Genomic DNA, 18,297 nt, shown 5'->3' on the forward strand with positions numbered 1-18,297 from the left:
TTCTCATGTCTTCCATTTGTGTTCATCTTGCAGGTTTGCTGTGATGGCCTGCTGTTGGGCCCTAGATCCTGAAGAAAGACCCAAGTTTCAGCAGCTGGTGCAATGTCTAACTGAATTTCATGCAGCGTTGGGAGCCTACGTCTGAAACTGCAGAAGATTCAATTCACTGATTGGGAGAAGGCATGGCATACATCTGCATCTCCATGCATCACATGGACTCACACACGTGATAAAGCAACACCAAAGGGAGAAAGCACTTCTTCCAAAACACTGTGCCTTAGAATGCTTTAGTAGTCTGAAGTTTTTTGTAAGACCTCTTGATGTTGAATATTTTCTAGGTATCACTTTTGCTAAGTTAAATTGAGACCTTTTTATTTGCCATCAGGATTTTTAAAGTGTAGTGATAGTGAACTTAAACGCGAGATTTGGATGGACCTTGCACTCTTACAACAGACACATGATTTTTTTGAAGGGTATATGGAACTGGTACAAAAGTGAGGATAGGGGAAATTAATGCAAAAGCCGCACTGCGGAAAATTTTCCCTGCTTTTTAAAAATGTCGAAACTGAATCTTTCTGACCAGCTCTAGTGTTTGTACTTGTATGTATCTGGAATAGCTTTTTAGTATCAACTTCTTCTGTTTTGAGACAATAGCACATTGTGGTTGGATCCACAAGCGGCATCTTACTTTTTTAACCCATTCACAAATGTTTTTGGGAAAGCTGGTCTTCAGGATACAATATCCCCTTTTTAAAGCAGTAAGTGATTATGTAAAAGTGATTCCAGTTTACCTCATACAGAGAGTAGTAAAGGTGGGGTAAAAATGGTGCTCCTCCTTGCAGATAAAAGGCTGATGTGATTTTTAAGATGGTTTTATGTGCCAAATAGAGGCCTTCAGAGAAGCGCCGAAGCAGCCCTTGTGTGGGAGTCTTTCACCTCAGACTTCTGGATCGCAGTTTCTCTTGTTCAAAAAGGTACTGGTTGTTTTTTATGGGCTTTTATGGCCTGAAGTGGGCTTAAATATATAAATATATATTTGTAAAGACACTTGCAGAGTAAAGAATGTTTTTCTATTACATCTAATGTGAAAGCTTGGTCCCTCACATCGCCCTGTGTATTGAATGTGCAGCTTGGCAGTTGTCATTGGGCTGGAGTTGGTATGAAGACAAGGTGGATTGCCTGCCTCCCTCCCTGCAGAACTAGTCCCTGAGACTTAATACATTGTCCTGCTGCTTTCTTTAACCCCATTCTTCTTTAATCCATTCCACCCCAGGTTATTTTGAGTTGAACATTACTTAAGAGGACTGAACGAGGTGTTTCAGGAAAATGCGTGGTGATCCACTGATTCAGCCTCAGTAACTTTTCATATTCTCTATAGAACAGTTATTTGTAGAATAACTTCCAGTTCTTCAAATGAACTGTAGACTGCATCCTTTACATGGTGGCAACATGAGGCAGGTTGCACTTAGCACAATGTGAAATGTGAAAAATTACCTTTTGTCTCACACCATCTTCAGAATAAAGCACCCATAACCTCGAGCATTTGTGCAACTGCATGGTTGGGAGCATTTCCCTGGCAGGCTCTGTAGCGATCGTAGCATTTTGGGAGACTCTGGTCTGCAAGTATGAGCAGCTGGATTTGGCTGTGTCATGCAGATGTGTAGCTTTTGTTCTTTCCCGAGTTTTGAACCTTGCTGAAAAAAATTAATTCTTTCTAATTAGTATCACGTGAGGCAGAACTTTGTGCGGTCTGTTCTCAGTCTCGCAGGCTGCACCTTTGTGTTGCTGAACTAAAATGGAGTGTCCTTCAAAATGCAGGAGCTTTTCTGTCTGTACTTAGGTGTTAGTTATCTGTGTGGCTACTGAACCAAGTCTTGCTTTATCCTAGAAGGAAATTTTCCTGCTGGCTCAAGTTAGGGCATGTTATGATAGGCTGTGCTTGCTTGAATGAATTGAAACTGGTTTCATTTGGTTGGCTTTGGAGTCACTGAGTTTTGTTGGAGATAGCAGTAAGGCTTTGGCTGCGTGTATTTCTGTGATCTTTTTCTTTTCTGACCCAGGAAAACTACCCAATGTCAGTACTTGTTTATGATGACTTGGTTGTTAAAGCTATCGGTGGCGAGTTATTCGTATCCAGATCTGTGTTATGGGATCTACAGAGGTCATAGATGTAAGATTTACTTGAGATTGGAAATCAGCCCAGAGTGAAAATGGTATGCATGTGTATGTACTTCACAGGGTAGCATACTCTTCACTGAGTGCACTGTAGTAGTCACATACAAGGTGTATATCTTGCAAGATCTGTTCGCATCTGATGTATCTGAAGTGACATCTAACCACTGTGGCCTTAAGGTGGCTTAGGGATGTACTGCACTTCAAGCTGCTTGGCTCAATCAGCATGAGCTGTTGGAATGGTAAACTATGTCAGCTTTTCCTTTGATAGGCTATTTTGCATCTACTCCCAGATGAGTGTGCACATCAGTAAAGACCAAGAAGCTGTTTAGTGTGGTGTTAAGGTATAGATACAACTATCAATTTTGGAAATTTAAACTTTCATTTAAACACGCTTCACCTACAGGGGTTAAAGCTAAGATAGGCATTTTGCTGATAGCAGAGCTACCTAGAGTGGATTCCTTGCAAATGTTTATTGTACCTAAGATTGCAAATAGCTTTCCTGCTGTCATTTTTCTTCACTGCTGCATGTGATACATCTTAGCTCCATGGCCCTTTTAGGAAAGGTCTTGAGGAGCAGGTCACTTGGGTAGAAGACTGAAAATACAGACTTTCTGGAAGGAAAATGTTATCGGAAGCATCTACTCTTAAAGTACACAGAAAAGTCTCAGTATTGAAGTTTGGATTGATCCAATACCTGTTACCTGAATACAAATATACACCCTCTTACCAAGGTCCAGTATGGCACCATGTTTTATGCTGGAGAGGCATCAAGAACATGTTGATGATATCCTTCAGGCTTACAAGCTCCAGTGGCAGACTAGGATGGAGGCGTATTTTGATTTGACAAGAAGAGGATGAAAGAAGAGCGTCTGTTTTGGCCATACTAAACATATCAAATAGTCTTTCTTCAATCTTTTTTCCACATGTCTGACTTTGAACAGGAGGTAACAGGGTCTGGCAGAGAGTTACAACCTGTGGACTTCATATGCAGAAAAGATGTTTTGTATGTGGGAGAGCCAGGAGATAGGAGCTAAAGAAGAAGGAAACAGCCAAGAAAGTCCTAATCAAATTTCTGGGGAAAATAGCAGGGTGGGGGTAGACCAGTCCTCTCTGCACCCAACCCTCTAGAGCACGATAGCTCCTTGCTGTGGATTCTCTATAAAATAATGTCACTGGAGACCTCTGCAAGAGCCATTTCACTTGGAGTGCTGATGTTGAAACTGTACGGGAGGTGTTGTGGAGAGGGCTGGGGAAGCAGCTGTCAGTAACTCTCTTGATGGGCTTAGAGACAAAAATGAGTAAACCATGTCGGATGAGAGTGGGTTTTGGAAATTATAGTGCTCCTGTATTAAGGAAAAGCCAAAGGAGAGGCTTAGTAGAGCAGTAAAAGAAACTATGAAACTGACCCTTGGGAGAGCTAGATGGAGCATGACTGATAAGTAAGTCAAGGAGGTAAAAGAACAGAAAGCTGTGGTTACAGGAAAGGGAGGAAATCAGGAGGATTGTGGCTTCCAGGTTGTGTTCTTGGGGGTGTGATGCTGGGTGAAAAAGGTAGGCAAGAAGAGGTAAAAGGCAAGAGAAGTTGAGCATTAAGTGCAAGGTGTCATGGGACTCCCTATGGAAGCAGAGGTCAGGGTTGGTTCGGAGGACTTACGATGGAGTAGGGCTCCAGAGTGGAGGGGATCAAATCATGGAGAGGAAAAAACAGTGGTAAAAGAGGAGAAGGCTGAGAGCAGACAATTCATCAATAGTGGTGGGTCGAGAGCCATGGAGGTACTAAATAAGGAATATGAAGGGCACCTGGAAAGCAATGCTGGGAGAATGGCTGCTCCATGGGCAGTTTTTTCCATGTAACTCAAGAGATGCCTTGGAGGATCAAAGCATTCTTCTTGGCTGTCTTGGCCAGCCTTCACATTCAGGTTGTCCTCTGTTTCTCACTGCAGCTGTCTCCAGGTTTTCAGTGAAGGGTGAGGGTGGCATGCCAAAAGGAGGTGCACAGGAAGATGGTGCCATTTGTTTCTACTAGAGGTGACCTTGCTTTATTGAAGTTTATTGAATTTTTTTTTTCCTTGAGTTTGGCACTAAGAATTGGCACCCCACCGCAAACTGTTTGGCTAATGGCCTTTGTGCTAGGACTTGTGAGAAGGTTTTCAACTATTTTCTCTGGAAGGACACGTGTGGTGTGCTCAACTATGTGCATGGAAAGGGCTTGAGTCAGCTGGTGCTTTTCAGAAGAAGGTGGAAATATTGCCAAGACTGTGGAATTTGTGTAAGGGTATTGAGTTTTGAGCGTTTTTGTGGTAGCTGATGGATATGAATCCTTTTGAAGAAAAGGAGGATTTAAAAAAAAAAAAGTCCTCTTGTGAAAAGAGTGGTATGAGTGCATCAACTTCATATTGAATGAGTATATTCCTCGCAGGTAAATCTGCGTACTTGGGGCCAGGTATAAATTTGGCTGTCTTCTGCAGTTCAGTCCCAAAGTCCCATAGTGCCAGCTCTGAAATGCTTACCTTTGAAAGTATTCAAATACACACACCACACACAAATACAAATGCCAGTGTTAAAAAACCTCACTTGACATTAATGAAAGTGAACATGCATGAACACCCTTCATGCAAGCCTCGGTGTAGTGTTCTGGGAAGCAGCCCTTGGTGTGTTTTCTAGCTAACACATGGTGTATTTTTTCAACATGGCACGTGACTTGTACAAATGATCTGTGATCCAAGGATTGTGCATGTTCAAGGCTGTGTTAACTCAGCTTAAGAAATCTCTGTCAGGTGAACTCCTCTTGGTGTTGGCAGATTGTTATTGCAGGATGTGAGACGAGTCCAGCCATAGCCTTTGATCTCAGCACAGGAATTTTGGTGAGAAGCCATTGGAAGAAATAAAAGAAATCTGATTAAAATAAGAAAAAGGGCGGGCTGCCTCCTGAGGCTAACAGCCGGCTGAGAACTGATGTGAGTGAGGTTTGATCAAAACAGCTTGCGGGAGCTACAGAGTGCCCGATAAGGAGCTGATCTGGCAGCTGAAATCTGCAGTGCTTCTGCTGGGGGAGTGAGGCTTTTACGCCCTTGCACATCCAGGTTCTTACAACCAGATAAAGACATTTCTGCAGCCATTCATGCACTCCATGTGGTGATGCTCTTGGTAATTGCTGCTTCCTCCCTGGTAAGGATGTGGAGAACATATCTTCTCTCTGGAGTACCGCCTTGCAAATATCAGATTGAAATGGCATTACAGGGAGGGAATATTTTGGGGGTGGAGGGAACGTGCTTTATTTCTGATGGCTCATCTCGTTCCTATAAGGAGTGGACCTTGCCTATCCTGACCTCTAACTGTATCTTGCCTTGGAGCAACGTCTCGTGTATAGTGCTGCTAAGCACTTGCTAAGTATTGCCTATTTGATAAAAAGAAGAGGCTTGTATTATCGTGCAGTAGCTCTGTAGCAAAAGGCAAGGTTTTATTGTAAGATTCAGTGGTTTTGGGGGTCAGTTACTGGCCTGATTGGGGCTGAGCATACTAGGCTTAGGACTCAGGAAAGCTTGGTATGTGTTCTCATGTGCTGACATATTGGTGTCCTACAGCCCCACCAGAACTGCACCAGCTGAATGCTCCTTTGATGGAACTGTCTCACGTTTGAGCCATCTGCTGTCATGCTTCCCTTGGCTGGAAAAGGCAATAATGTTAGTTCTGTCTCCTTCCTTTCATGGCACAGAAACTGTTCTCAGTCGCATAAACAAGTGTGGCTCACTAACTCAAGGACCAGCTCTCACTCCAAGTCTGATGCTACAGATAGGAGATCCCTTTCCAGGACTGCAGAGCAGCTGAAGCAGCCAGACATGTCAGCTTTACAAAAGCTTCAAATCAAAACATTTTTCCACTAAGAAACCCAAGAAATACACAGAGTTAAACAAAATAACTACCCCAAGTGTATTTCTGATTCAGCTGTTGGCCTCTGCATTCCTAGGGTGGGAGAGGCTGGATGCACCAAATAACCCTGTCTCCTCCTCTCCCTCCCTCCTGCCCCCTGGCCTCTTCTTCAGCTCAGTCTCATCTGTAGTCTCAGCTTCCACCTTGTTTTCTTCTGCTCAAGTGAGATGCACTTCATTTTAGTTTATTCTAGCTCTTTTTTGCTTAGTAAGTTTTAGGTCAGCCTCTTGTGTTGTCTCCTATTGTGTTACCATCCCCTGAGCTTTTGACCCAAAGAGCTAGGTTATCTCTGGGAGTAACCCTTTTCCCATGGGGAAACTCTTCCTGTGCCTTGCATCCATGTGGAGCCAAAACACTTTGCAAGCAACCAGAAACCCTGGCACTGGCTGAAAGCAATCCCCCAGTCCGAGAACTTGGGCTTGTTAGTGAGACAAAATTAATCTTGCTGAAATGGTAGTTTGTAAGAGAAAGACCTATGTGGTGCAGTTCATTTCATCCTGTAGACGACATTGAAAATGGCTTGGACCTATGTCCTGATGTATGTGTGTGCCTATGTCCAGAGGCATACTGCAACTGTGTGGGGATATATATGGTGGCTCCCTATCACATTCCATTATGGAAGTCACTTGGTCTGCAGCCATGTGCCCCGTATCCCATCCTGTCCTCCAGCAGGAGAGCTTGCTTCTGGTGGAATCCTTCTTGCTTGTGGACACAAGAATGGCTCCGCTTCCTTCTCAGATACCCTCTTCAGACTGCAGTGAAAGCCCCTTTGCATTTTTGTGGCCCCTTGGCACACAAGTCAGGGGTTCCCTCTGATCTGGCAGGCTGAGAACTGCAGAAGCATGGTGTTGTGCAGCTTGCGTGGGAGAGACCTGCAGCAAGAGTCTGGCTGCTTGGGGATCATCTCCTGGAGCTGTCCAACACCTTCAAAAGAAGCATTTTCAGGTTTTGGGGTTTTTTTTAAACAGAGTTCTGTGCAAGTCCCAGGCTTGTTTGTCCAACAAAAGCTGATCACTCTCCAAGGGTGAGGGTTAGGGAGGAAGGTTATGGTAGGTGGCTCCAGTATGTTTGTGATGCTTCAGCCTCTGGAATAGACTTGGAGAAGGCCAGAAGCCGAAGCCCCAGATGCCGAGTGCATTTCTGCTGCAAAGCTCCGGTGAAAGTGAATAGGAATCTCTTCTGGATACCCTGTGCAGAATGCAAATCAAGTGTTGTAGCTAACATCTAAAAGCTGTCTTCAAGCTTAACCAATTGCAGAGGTCCCGCTTAGGGCTTTTCAGCCACCTGCCCAGTCCCTCTGTGTCCCACACCTCTGTCCAGGCACCTCTTGTCTAATGCTGCTGTGAGTACTTGTTGGTTCTTCAAGCCTCTTTGCCTCCAGAGAAGCATGCTGTCCCTCAGCGAAGGCTTTCCCCTCAACCAAAATGGAGCTGAGCTGGTGAAACTTTAAACAAAATTGTCCTCCAAGCTTTGTTTTTGAGCTAAGAGAAACCCACAGATAGGGAAAGCACTGTGCTGGGGATGATTCATGCTCTAGGAGGAAAAATAAATGGATCCTCTGTCTTCAGTGATGCAAATGGAACAGACATTGGTAACACCTCCCTAGGAGATGCTGAAGAACAGACTGAATAATAGTGATTGATTAAAATGGGACTCGAAGGAATAGGGAAGTGGACTGACTAAACTTGTCTTTGCAGAAATGTCAGATGTCTTAGGAGTAAGCCTGGAGGTGGGGAGACAGCAAGCTGGCTTTGAATGAGAATATTGATACGATGAGCATGAGAGAAGGATGGTACAAGATATGAGAAGGATGGTACATGAGCAGTGAGATAGTCAAATATCAGCTGAGAACAGGTACGTTGACCTGACAGGAGGCTTCAGTCTTTTGTGTTGGGTAAATGTCATGTTTCGACTCTCTCTTTTTGATGCATAAATGGCTGTTTTAATGGATTAGCTGGACAGAACACTCTGAAAGAAACCCGTTCAGCTTGGTCCTGGATGATGCACAGGACCAGACGTAAAATTGCTGGAGAGCTGCTCTGTACCAGTAACCAAACTGTGTTTAGCTCTGTAGTCCTCTCTGGTGCAGTAAACGCAAGAGAGCAAGGGGTGGGGGGAGGGGTGTGTGTGTGTGAACAACCCACAAAAAAATCCTACAACCAAAAAACCCAAACTAAACCAGCATTTAATTTTGAAAAGGGGAACTGTATAAAAACAAAAGCAGTTTAAGGAAAAAAGAAAAGCCTGTCAGAAGGGTAACATGCTCTGTCGTTCTGCTTGCAGGACTTCATTCCTGGTTTGAATGCTAGCTAGAGGGCTAAAATTCAAGCTTTAAATGCTCTCTCTCAGCTGGCAGGGATTTACCTGTCAACAGATAAAAGCACGTAGGTGATATTTTTGAAGTTTAGGGGCAGATCATGCTACTGTGTGGATATTGCTGCTGGAGTGCCATGAGAAGTCTTCAGGGGTGTTGTGACATTCAGGCCACGGCAGTGTGGAGGGAGGGAAGAGCACAGGTGGAGGACACCAAGAAGCAGCAGAGCACTTTGCCCTGAACCAGAAGCATCTGCATCCGGGAAGCACAGGCAGGAGGGGGAGGTAGGACTGCTTCTGCTTGGGAGGAGAGTGCAGCACTGGTGAGCAGCAGCCTTTTTTTTTTCCCCACTCTTCTTGTAAAGCTCATTTTGTTTGTGTGCTTAATCATGCTCAGACTGGTGATGCCAGCTTTCTAAGGCCAAAGGGAGGGTTTCAGGCAGATAAAATAGTGTCAGTTTTACTTTCATTTGCTTTAAAACTCTGCTTTTCTTTGAAGAGGAGGATTTTGAGAAGGAACAAAGTGCCAGCAGCGGATGGACATGCTGTTCCCTGTGTTGCAATATTCAGGCTCCCAAGAAGCAGCAATGACTAAGGACAAGCTTGTGTAAAAATGATGATTTTGATTTTTTTATTTTACATAATAAAGAAGAGAAAGAAATGTGTGGCTGAGGCTGCCTCGCTGAAGGATTTATAGGAGTGGGGAAGAATGGTGGGGTAGCAAGGCAGCCTGGGACATACGGCCAAAGTCTAAGGGCAGAGCCGACATAGCAAAGTGTATCAGCAATAAAATTGCTAGTCAGGGAGGGGGGACAGTAGAAATCTCCATGTCTGCTATAGGCAAAAGGGTAGAGGGAGAAAAATTAACTAACCTGTGATTTAGAGACCTAGATTCATTTAGCTGCTCTGCTCCATGCTTCTCCTGCCACATTAAATAGCTCGCTCAAACTCTTGAGACCTTGGTTTCCCCTGCAAAGTGCTGGCCTGTGTCACGGGAGTGTTGTGCAGAGGAAAAATAGAAGAAAACTGGTACTTGCTCCCAGCTTCTAATCAGGTGGAGTTGTCAGTTAATTGGTAATATTGCAGGGGAAACAAAACATGTGAAGAGGGAATTGCTGACAGCTTCTTTGGGACTAGTGGGAGGGGGAAAACCTGGACTGCCTCTCCAAGTGGCCCTTCCATAGGGTGCCATCATAAATTAACTACCAAATTTTGCCTCCAAAACAAAGGAGCGGGTTATTAAAGGGACTGAGCAGACAGAGACCATTGGCCTTGAACTCTTATAACAACACACTGGGATGATGAAAACCCATTGAAAAATTTGCTAGTAAAACTATTTTCATCCAAGTTCATCCTCTCTTCAGGCAGGATGATGCTGGCAGCTGAGTTATGGGTCCACCTGGTCTCAGAAAATGTCATTTGTAGCCTGTATGATGGCAGTAACTTGGGTGTGAAACAAGGCCATCTCCATCAATAAAGGGGCTTTCAGTGTCAGTGGGTCCAACAGAAATCCCAGCTGCTTGTAGCTGTTGTTCTTGGGGGACAAGTTAAACTTAAGGCTACTTCAGGTCAGTTACCTTTCCTTCTTCGATGTTATTTTAAATGGGGATATCTTGGTCCTATCTGCAGGGACTAGCTTTGTTTTGGCAGTGTTGGGATAAAACAAAGAATGTGGGTTCTGGGAAAAGATGTGAATTCCAGCTCTGCTCAGCATTTGGGGAAAACAATATTATTGTACGTCAGAGCCAATTTTGGGTTTCTGCAGGGAGTTCTTGTGCCTTGGGGAATCTGTAATGATGTGTGCTTGAATCCTCTGTACTGATGCAGCTTGGGATTATGTTGGCTGCTACCCAGTCTCACTCTCTCTGTGGTGCCAACTTTGCAGAACATCTCACTGTGCTCGCAACTTGAGCCTTGGCTTTTCGGTTGTGATGTCCAAAGACTCTCAGCCAGAAAGGTGTACTTGAGAGCCATGTGAGTACTTCTTCCTAGAAACAGGACGACACCCCTGGATCAGAACAAATTGCCCTCACGTTAATGTCATAGATCTTAAGCTGTGTGCTCACTTAGGCTAGGACCATCTCTGTAGCTGACTTCTCCATCCAGTTGTGACAGTAGCCCCCCAGTGTGATTCATGGACCTGCAGAAGAGATGCTCAGTGCTGTATCTTCTGCATTAATTTGGATTTTAATTCATCAATGGTGCTGGCAGGGCTGCGTGTTTTCCACCCGCCCAGTGCGGGGAATGCCAGCTCACCTTTTCAAGTGCTTTGATGCATTCCTGGGAATATCTTCCTTTTATTATTTGGCTTTAGTGAGCAAATTGTATCAACCCTACACAATTCCTGGTGTGGGTAGACTGTGGATTTACCTAGCAGTGTAATGAAATTTGTTCTCCCCCCCCGCCCCGATCCTTTCTGCACACCTCACACTCTGTTTCCTGATAAGGAGCAAGCTGACATTTTCATGAAGCAGTGAAAGTACACTAAGTCTTCAGGGATAAATTAAAACGCCGTTTCTAACACCTGGTTGCAGAGCTGTATTAGGATTGCCCTTTTTCCTTGTGTAACACTCATGTAATGAGTGCATCTCATGAACAATTACCTATACTAGAAAGCTTAAGTATGACTCCCAAACAAGTTAAGAGAAAAAAAAAAACACTTTAAACAATAATAATAATAATAAAAAGCTTAATGACCTTGGTTGTACATGCAGAGCTTTAAGTTTTGCTACAAGAAGGGACTTGCAGATATTGTCTCCGAGTCTATAGAAACACATAACTCTTTCAAAGCTCCTTTGTTCCTTTGGATAGTAAGAGCCATTCTGGGTGTGTTTCTCTAATCTTGAAATCTCTGAGCTTTAAGGAAAAAAATTAAGTTAGTTAAAACAATTTTTACATGTATTCTTATGTGGTGCTTCTGAGTGTGGTACCAGACTACATGGCTGGCTACAGAATCCCCAATTTCTGTCCTTATGTAGTGATCACTAAAAAAGCAGAAATCTTTTACCATTATCCTTAAATCTCTGCTTGATTTGGACCAGAGCAGTTTCAAACTCTGGTGTTTAGCTTTTAGTGGATTAATAGCCTATTTCTCAGCATGTCTGCACAACAGATGCTCAATCCCAGCGGGGAAATTTGGAGCCATAGGAAGGTGAGTGGGAGAGCGCAGTAAGCAATTGTCCCTCACATGAATATTTTTCCTCTTTGAAAGTTGTTGATGAGATGCCGAGTAGTCACAGGAAGCTTGAGTGCTGCCACTTCTTTTTTTTATCATGTTCCTGTGTCCTGGCAAAGTTCATCTGACATTAGTTGGCATCAGGCATGCGTCTTCCTCCAGCTGCCTGGAGCAGAAACTGTTCTTCCCCTTGCTCTGCTAGTGTCGGTGAAGAAGTGTCTACAGCTGATCTGGGTGCAAGGGGAGCCTTGGTGGTTGGACCCTTATAGCTTAGCAATGGTGTGGAGCAGCTGTACGGCTTGTCCTGTGCTTGGTGCAGACCCCAGGCTCCTTGGTTGTGCCAGCAAGAAGTCCATGGCTGGACCATGCCCAAAGCTGATATTTGGCTGGTACATGCAGACCACTTCCTCCATGTTCACCCTGGCTGTGCTGGCCCAGGCAGAAATTCACTGCTCATTCCTCAGCCAGGAGCAGCATCTCCTTTTACTGCTTTAAAAGTCAATTTGGGCTTCTCTCATCTGACATTGGTGCCTGGCAGGTTTCTGTGGCTCAGAAACCTGAGGGTTTCCTGGCTCTTCTGTCCCTGTGCGGTCAGGTCGTGCAAGAGACAGAGCCCAGATTTGGTGAACTGGTGTTACTGCCTGTAACAGCCCACCACAGCATTGATGTGAGCTCTGCAAAGAGCAGAAGGGAAGCTACAAAGCATAAAACTGCCAAATGATGCTTTTTCAACATTTCTTCAAATCTGCTATCTTGAAAAATCCCGAGGTCTGGAGTCCTGCCCTTATGTGAACATCTCAAAGTACTACAGCAAGTTTCTAGCCCTGAAGAACCAAAAACTGGAAAGCAAATGGGCTGTAACTGGGGAGATGTCTTAATTTCATTTTTGCATTAAAAGCCTTTAATTCATTTTTTTCCACGTTAGAAGAAGAGTGTTTTCAGTCACACATGGAGTAGATACTGGTAATGTGTAAATCCTTTAGCATCGCCCTGGTTGCTTGGACAGCGCTAGCACAGGAAATCAGGAAATTGTTGCTGCTCAGTATTCTACTGCAAAAATACTGTAATCTTTTGATACCATTTGGTGGAGGAAGTGGTTTCAAGTGTTGATTAATTGCTTGGACTTTTTTTTGGTCTTGAGCATTTAATTTCCCAATCTCAAGCTTTCATTCTTTCCCCATACATGATGCTTGCTCAAGTCACCCACTTTGTTGGTGATGTGTCACCCACCAAAGTCACCCACCTTGATGATGTGTCCATCTGTCGCTGCAAAACCCCACAGCATTTCCAGGAGCTGTAAGGTGCAACTCAAAAGCTGCAGGATGAGCATCTGTATGTCTCGTTGCCTGCAGCAGATCATGTTTGTCCTTGGGGGCTGCATGTACAGGGAGGGGGTGGCTTGTCCTGGGGCTCTCCCCTCAGAGTATTTCTGCTGTCAGGACAGACTTTTTGAGCTGCTCCTTTGGGAAATCCACCCCTAGGATGCTTCAGGCTTGCTGTGCCACTACCAGCAGCAAGGGCCAAGCTGAGCACATGCCATGGGAAAGGGATGCCCTGCAGCAGCTCACCATCACTGTGCCTTATAGAGCAAAGCTCTTGTTCCCCAGCTGTGCCTGGGGCTCTGGCCGGGTGATGCTCCAAGTGGTCTGTAAAGGTAAAGGAGCAGGGGGCAAAGGCTGGACAGGGTTCCCCTTTCTCCCACCCCACTGTGAAAGCACATTGTCCAGCAAGGGGCACAGCAAGAAGGTGGTGTGCACGGTTCCCACATGTGAATCCTTCTGGGCTGATGGGAGGTGGTGCAAAGTGATGTCTCTTTTCCCTGACCCTGTGAATCCTCTGCAGGATTTGGATGTGGGCATGCCACCCACCCTGGGATTTGCTTCATCGGGGATCTTCAGGATAAGTTATTTTGCAATTGAGCCATGCAGAGCTGTCAAATGAGTTGTAAACACTTTTTGCTTATGTGTGGGAACTTGGTTTCCCCCTCAAGGAGATCCAAAATTTTCCAATCCCTTTGGCTGCACTTTGGGGCGGGCAGCAGGCAGGTGCAGGAGATGCCCAAGTCTTCACACACCCCTGGGGCAATGCAGGGCACGTGTTGCCCTGCTGGGCTGCATCCTGGTCTTGCTGCAGAGGGTTTGGTGCTACCAAAGGCACGTGAACTTGTTTGACGTCTTCAAAATTTGCTGCTTCTTTGCAGTTTCTGCCAAACAGCCGTCCCTTTGGGTGCCAGCCCTGCAAAGCCTCACTGCCTCACTTTTTTAAACAAAGGCAGGTGGCTAATGCAGTTGGTGAAGGAAGTGCTAGCAATGCTTGGAGGTCAGCCTAAAGAAAATAAAGGGATGGGAGCTGTAATGTTTATGGTAAGGGCCTCCAGAAACAGAACAGTTTGCTCACCAGTCTGAAACTTGGGCAGGTCCTGGAGAGAGGTCAGAGCAGCTGGCACACCTCCAGTGACCATGGGACAGTTCCCCCATGCCCCGAGAATGGTGCCATGTGCCTTGGCCAAACAAAGCACCACCTATGTGGCAGCATCTGAGATAACAGGCAGCACGAGGGTGATGTGGGGGCAGAGGCTTGCAGGCTGAAGGCACCTAATTTCTATGCTCCCAGGACTGTCAAGACCAGGAGCAAAGCTTGTTTTATACTACCCTCTGTTTGGGCAGCAGAGGTGTGGGAGCCCCCAGAGATGACACCTGGCTTTGCTTCCTTAGTGTCCCTCAGGCTTCCAGCACAGCATTGGGTAACCTGTCCCTGCTGCTGTGTCCAGGACTGCTCCAGGAGCATCAGGATCAGAGCAGTAAGAATTCAGCAGCATCTTCTGCATGTCAGGTCCTGGACAGTCTCGTACATCTCTTCACGGCAGGCTGAGAGCTGGGTGCAGTCCCCTATACTGCAAATGCAACCTGAGAAACGTCTGGAAGAGAAGAGGGGATGGTGGGACAGTCTTCAAGGAGACAGCATGGCAGTCCCTGCTCTGCAAGGAGCATGGGAAATCCTGTGCTCTCCCAGCATATCTCCAAGCTGCCTCACATCCCCTGCCACGCAGAGAGAGGTCATCAGCTTTCCCTCTGGCAGAGGGATGCTCCCACCCAGCAGCATTGAGGACAGTCAGATCTGGGCTAGGAAGACCTGGCAGATGTCAACCACATCGCTGGTCTGGGCCCAGGGGACCTCCCTGATGTGTCATGGCACTGTGATCCTGTGGAGGTAGGTAACATGTACTGAGTGCTGTGTTCTCCTGGCATCCCTGTGGAAGGGAGATGGGGCTCACATGAGCAGGATGGTTTCACTCTGCACTCAAGGATGAGGGAGAACTTGCTGACGAAGATAACGCCTAGCGTGAGCTCACCAGCATGAAGACATTGCTGTGCACGTGGGGTTTCTACGAGTACGCAGAGGACATCAGTCTGTTGTGCAACACCTGGGTGAATGAAAACAAACTGTATTCCTTCCTCTTTCCTTCATCCCTGTCTGTACCATTTAGTGGAAATGCTGTTTTTTTTTGTTTTTTTTTGACAAAGTCAGTGTTACCACAGACTTTTGACTAAGCTTTTTCCTGGAAAGCTGTGCCCTTGGAAGAGAAGGAGTGCCCAATGAAGGCTTAGGCTCTGCAGAGGTGCTTCAGAAGAGGTAGGGGTGGTATGTACTGACCAGGGCTTAAATAAGTCAATCTCCTGGGGCCAGCAAGAAAACTTCAGCCTAGAAGATGGAGGAAAACTTGGATGAGCACCTAACACTTGTAGATGTATTTTTTTAAAGATAGCAAACCCAGCAGGGAACACACGAGGGAAGCACGGAGTTGGACATGAGAGAAATGCAGGTAGCACTGAGGACACGTGGGGAAGGCTGGGGAGCAGCAGATGTCCGATCCGAGTGACACCACCAGAGTTTCAGTAGCTGTCTGCCACCTGTCTGCACCACACCCTGGGATGGAGCCTGGTGTTTACTGAAGTGCTGTGTCAGGATGGGTCATCTGGTCCCTCCCTGTACCATTTTTATACAGAGAAGGATCTCCATTCAGGGAGCCGTGTGGGCACGAAAAGCCCTCTCGGCTGCAGTGGTGATGGTGAAAGATGGTCTCCTGAGGTGCTGAGGACCTTGTGATGACCCAAAGGCCAGCTAGGAGGGCAGAGCTGGGCTTTGCATGGTGCCTCTGTGGGTACAGTGGATCTTACTTGCAGCTCTGCCTTGGTAATGGGTTGGCATGTTCACTACATCTTTCTTTGAAAAATCCTGCCCTGGGCTTTTGGTGGCAGCTGCTGCTCTTCCCTGCACTAGAGGTGTCATGGTCTGCAGGCTTGGTGGTCCCACATCTTTTTTTTGCTGTTACATATCTGTTATTGAGGCCCCTACTTATGGCTCTGAGTTTTCTCACTTGCAGCCAATTTTGGCAGCTGCACATCTTGCTATGCTGCTGGTAGTAATGTCCTTATTGTGCATGTCATCGGTGGGCATCTGCTATTGGTGGACTAGCACCCCTGAAGATGTGTGGTAGTGCTCCTTGGCACTACTGTGGCTGGGGGAGGAGCTGGCAGCTATAGCTGTGTTAGCAACTCTGCTCCTCTGCTGTTGCGCTCCTCTCCACCCCTGGCTTTGGTGGTGGCCGGCAGCCCTGGTGATACTCTTGCAGAGAGGAGGACCTGGCTGTTGACTCTTGGCATTGTTCCATTCCCGTTGCCATCCTACCTCCTTGAGGGGAACCTAATGGGACAGATCAGCTCTAACACAGTAACGTTGGTGGGACTGAGGCCCTGGGAGAGGAGCAAGCACAGCACCATGTGGTTAAAGAAGCTAGGGTTGAATATGGACATTTCAAGTTGGTTGTCTCAGCAAAGCCCTCAAGGACATTCCTGGCACAGGTTGGAAACATCTTGACTAAGAAGCACAGGACAAAAAACCATGGTGTCAAAACTGCCATCTGAATGATCTACAGAACAATCTTGTTGGAGCCCTTTCTGCAGGGAAGGTGGTGACAGCTGCAGTGGGGGACTGGAGCTGGCAGAGGTTTGGCCATCTGCCTGCCTGTGTGTGCCGAGATGCCACAGGCCACTGCATGTGGGGCGTATCAAAGGCAGCCTGACCTATTGGTGCACACCAAGCCTGATGTACCTGAGGCACGGCAGAGCTCCTTGCAAGGCCACCTGTGTGTGAGTCACTCCAGCACCATCTCCACTGACTGTCAACACTTTGCAAAGCATGACTCCTGGTGAGAGGTCTGCCAGGATGGGTTGCAGAGGGCAAATACAGGGTTTGGGGGGTTTTGGTGGTTTTTTTGTTTGTATGTTTTTTTTCTTCTTGGTGGGGGTGATGTGAAGCATTTAAGGTGTCTCATCCGCCATGGGCAGATACTCCAGGCAGGTGGGCGAGATGTGGTCATGGTTGTCCGGACTTCTGGGTTGCTGGTTCCATCTAAGCCTCTCTGGTCAGACCTTTCTCCTTGAGTAGTTGCCTTCAGCACAGCCCCTCCTAATGTGAATTGTGCTGAATGCCCTTGCTTGATGAAAATAAAACAATGACCTCAAGGGTTTTCCTTTGAGAGTGTCTTGAGGGAGAACAAATGGGAAGGACTCGAACAGACCATCTGCTCCCCTCCCATCCGGCTGTGCTGGGCCAGGCCCTGCGATAAGGTTGGGTGAAGGGCAAAGCGTGCCAGGAGGTTTGGCTTGAAGGGTGTGAGAAGGTGCAGCATGCAGGGTGGGGGCCTCTTGAATCCCACCAGACCAGGGACTGGTCTTGGGGAGCAGAAGTCAACAGAGCCCGTGAGAAACTGCTGTCCCTCTCAGTCTGCTGCCCCTGGAGCAGCTCCTGCCCTGGGCACCTCTGCCTTCTGCTTCTACAGTGGATCTCCTGAAGCCCACCCTGGCTGGGCTGGGCTGTAGGACAGGGACTCCAGCAAACGTGGCCAGTTTGGATTGGGCCTGACCTCTCCATACTTGTCCTGGTCCCTGGAGCTGGGGAAGGCAAGCCTGGGAGAGGGATGCATCCCCCGAGACTCACAGATCAGCTGAGCCAATTCATGGAGAGTAGCAAGCCACTGACTGCTGACTCCTCCAAGCTGTGTGCCTCGTCAAACCTTGGGGCATAAGGGCACTGTGGTGTTCAGGGCTGCTTCTTTTGAAGGGCATGTCCTCCTCCCTTAGAGCTTGGGGGTCTCTGGGGAAGGATGCTCTGGATTTGGTCCAGCTGAGAGCTGCTATGGGCTCTGCCCTGCCTTGGGGAAGCGTGGGCCAGCCTGTGTCACTCTCTGATGTCACCATCATTAGTGGCAGGACCCCATTAAAGGGTGTTCCCGTGGGTAGTGTGAGTTACAGGAGCCCTTCCCAGCGCAAGCAAGGAGACATGGCAGCCTGGCTCTCCTGTTGCTGACCCGGGGTCTGGGGGTTCCCAGCCTGGTGCAGAGGGAGGGGGCAGGACCTGGACATGGGCTGTCCATGTCCATGGGCATGCTATGCTCTTGTCCCCAGGCAGTGATGTCTGTCTTACCTGGGTGAGCCAGCTGCTTTCCTCGTGCATCTGGCGAGACACAGCTCGTCAGCGGGCTCCTGCCGCTGGAGCAGGAGCAGGCGCACCTCCTATGCTGCAGACACACCAAGCTGGGAGATCTTCCCAGCAAGCAGGGCACAAGCCCAGCAGGATTTGTAGTTCATGCTGGAACTGTCAAATCCTTGTGTTCCTATCTCTGGGCATTGTAGATCGTATTT

The 18,297-nt window shown here is 47.1% G+C and overlaps 1 protein-coding gene across 4 annotated transcripts in view; it reads left to right on the plus strand.

Annotated features, from left to right (window-relative positions):
• RYK (receptor like tyrosine kinase) overlaps positions 1-18,297 on the plus strand; it is a 94,450-nt gene that overhangs the window by 67,350 nt on the left and 8,803 nt on the right. For 3 of the 4 annotated variants that reach the window (XM_075507649.1, XM_075507647.1, XM_075507648.1), the window contains one exon: positions 34-1,047. In XM_075507649.1, the coding sequence (XP_075363764.1) occupies positions 34-145 (112 nt within the window). In that variant the 3' untranslated portion in view covers positions 146-1,047. Of the gene's footprint in view, positions 1-33; positions 1,048-7,802; positions 7,960-18,297 lie in introns of those variants that run through there. The other variant, XR_012776485.1, reaches the window with a different exon arrangement.

This window comes from Mycteria americana, chromosome 7, assembly GCF_035582795.1.
Source record: "Mycteria americana isolate JAX WOST 10 ecotype Jacksonville Zoo and Gardens chromosome 7, USCA_MyAme_1.0, whole genome shotgun sequence".
NCBI classification, from domain to species: Eukaryota; Metazoa; Chordata; class Aves; order Ciconiiformes; family Ciconiidae; genus Mycteria; species Mycteria americana.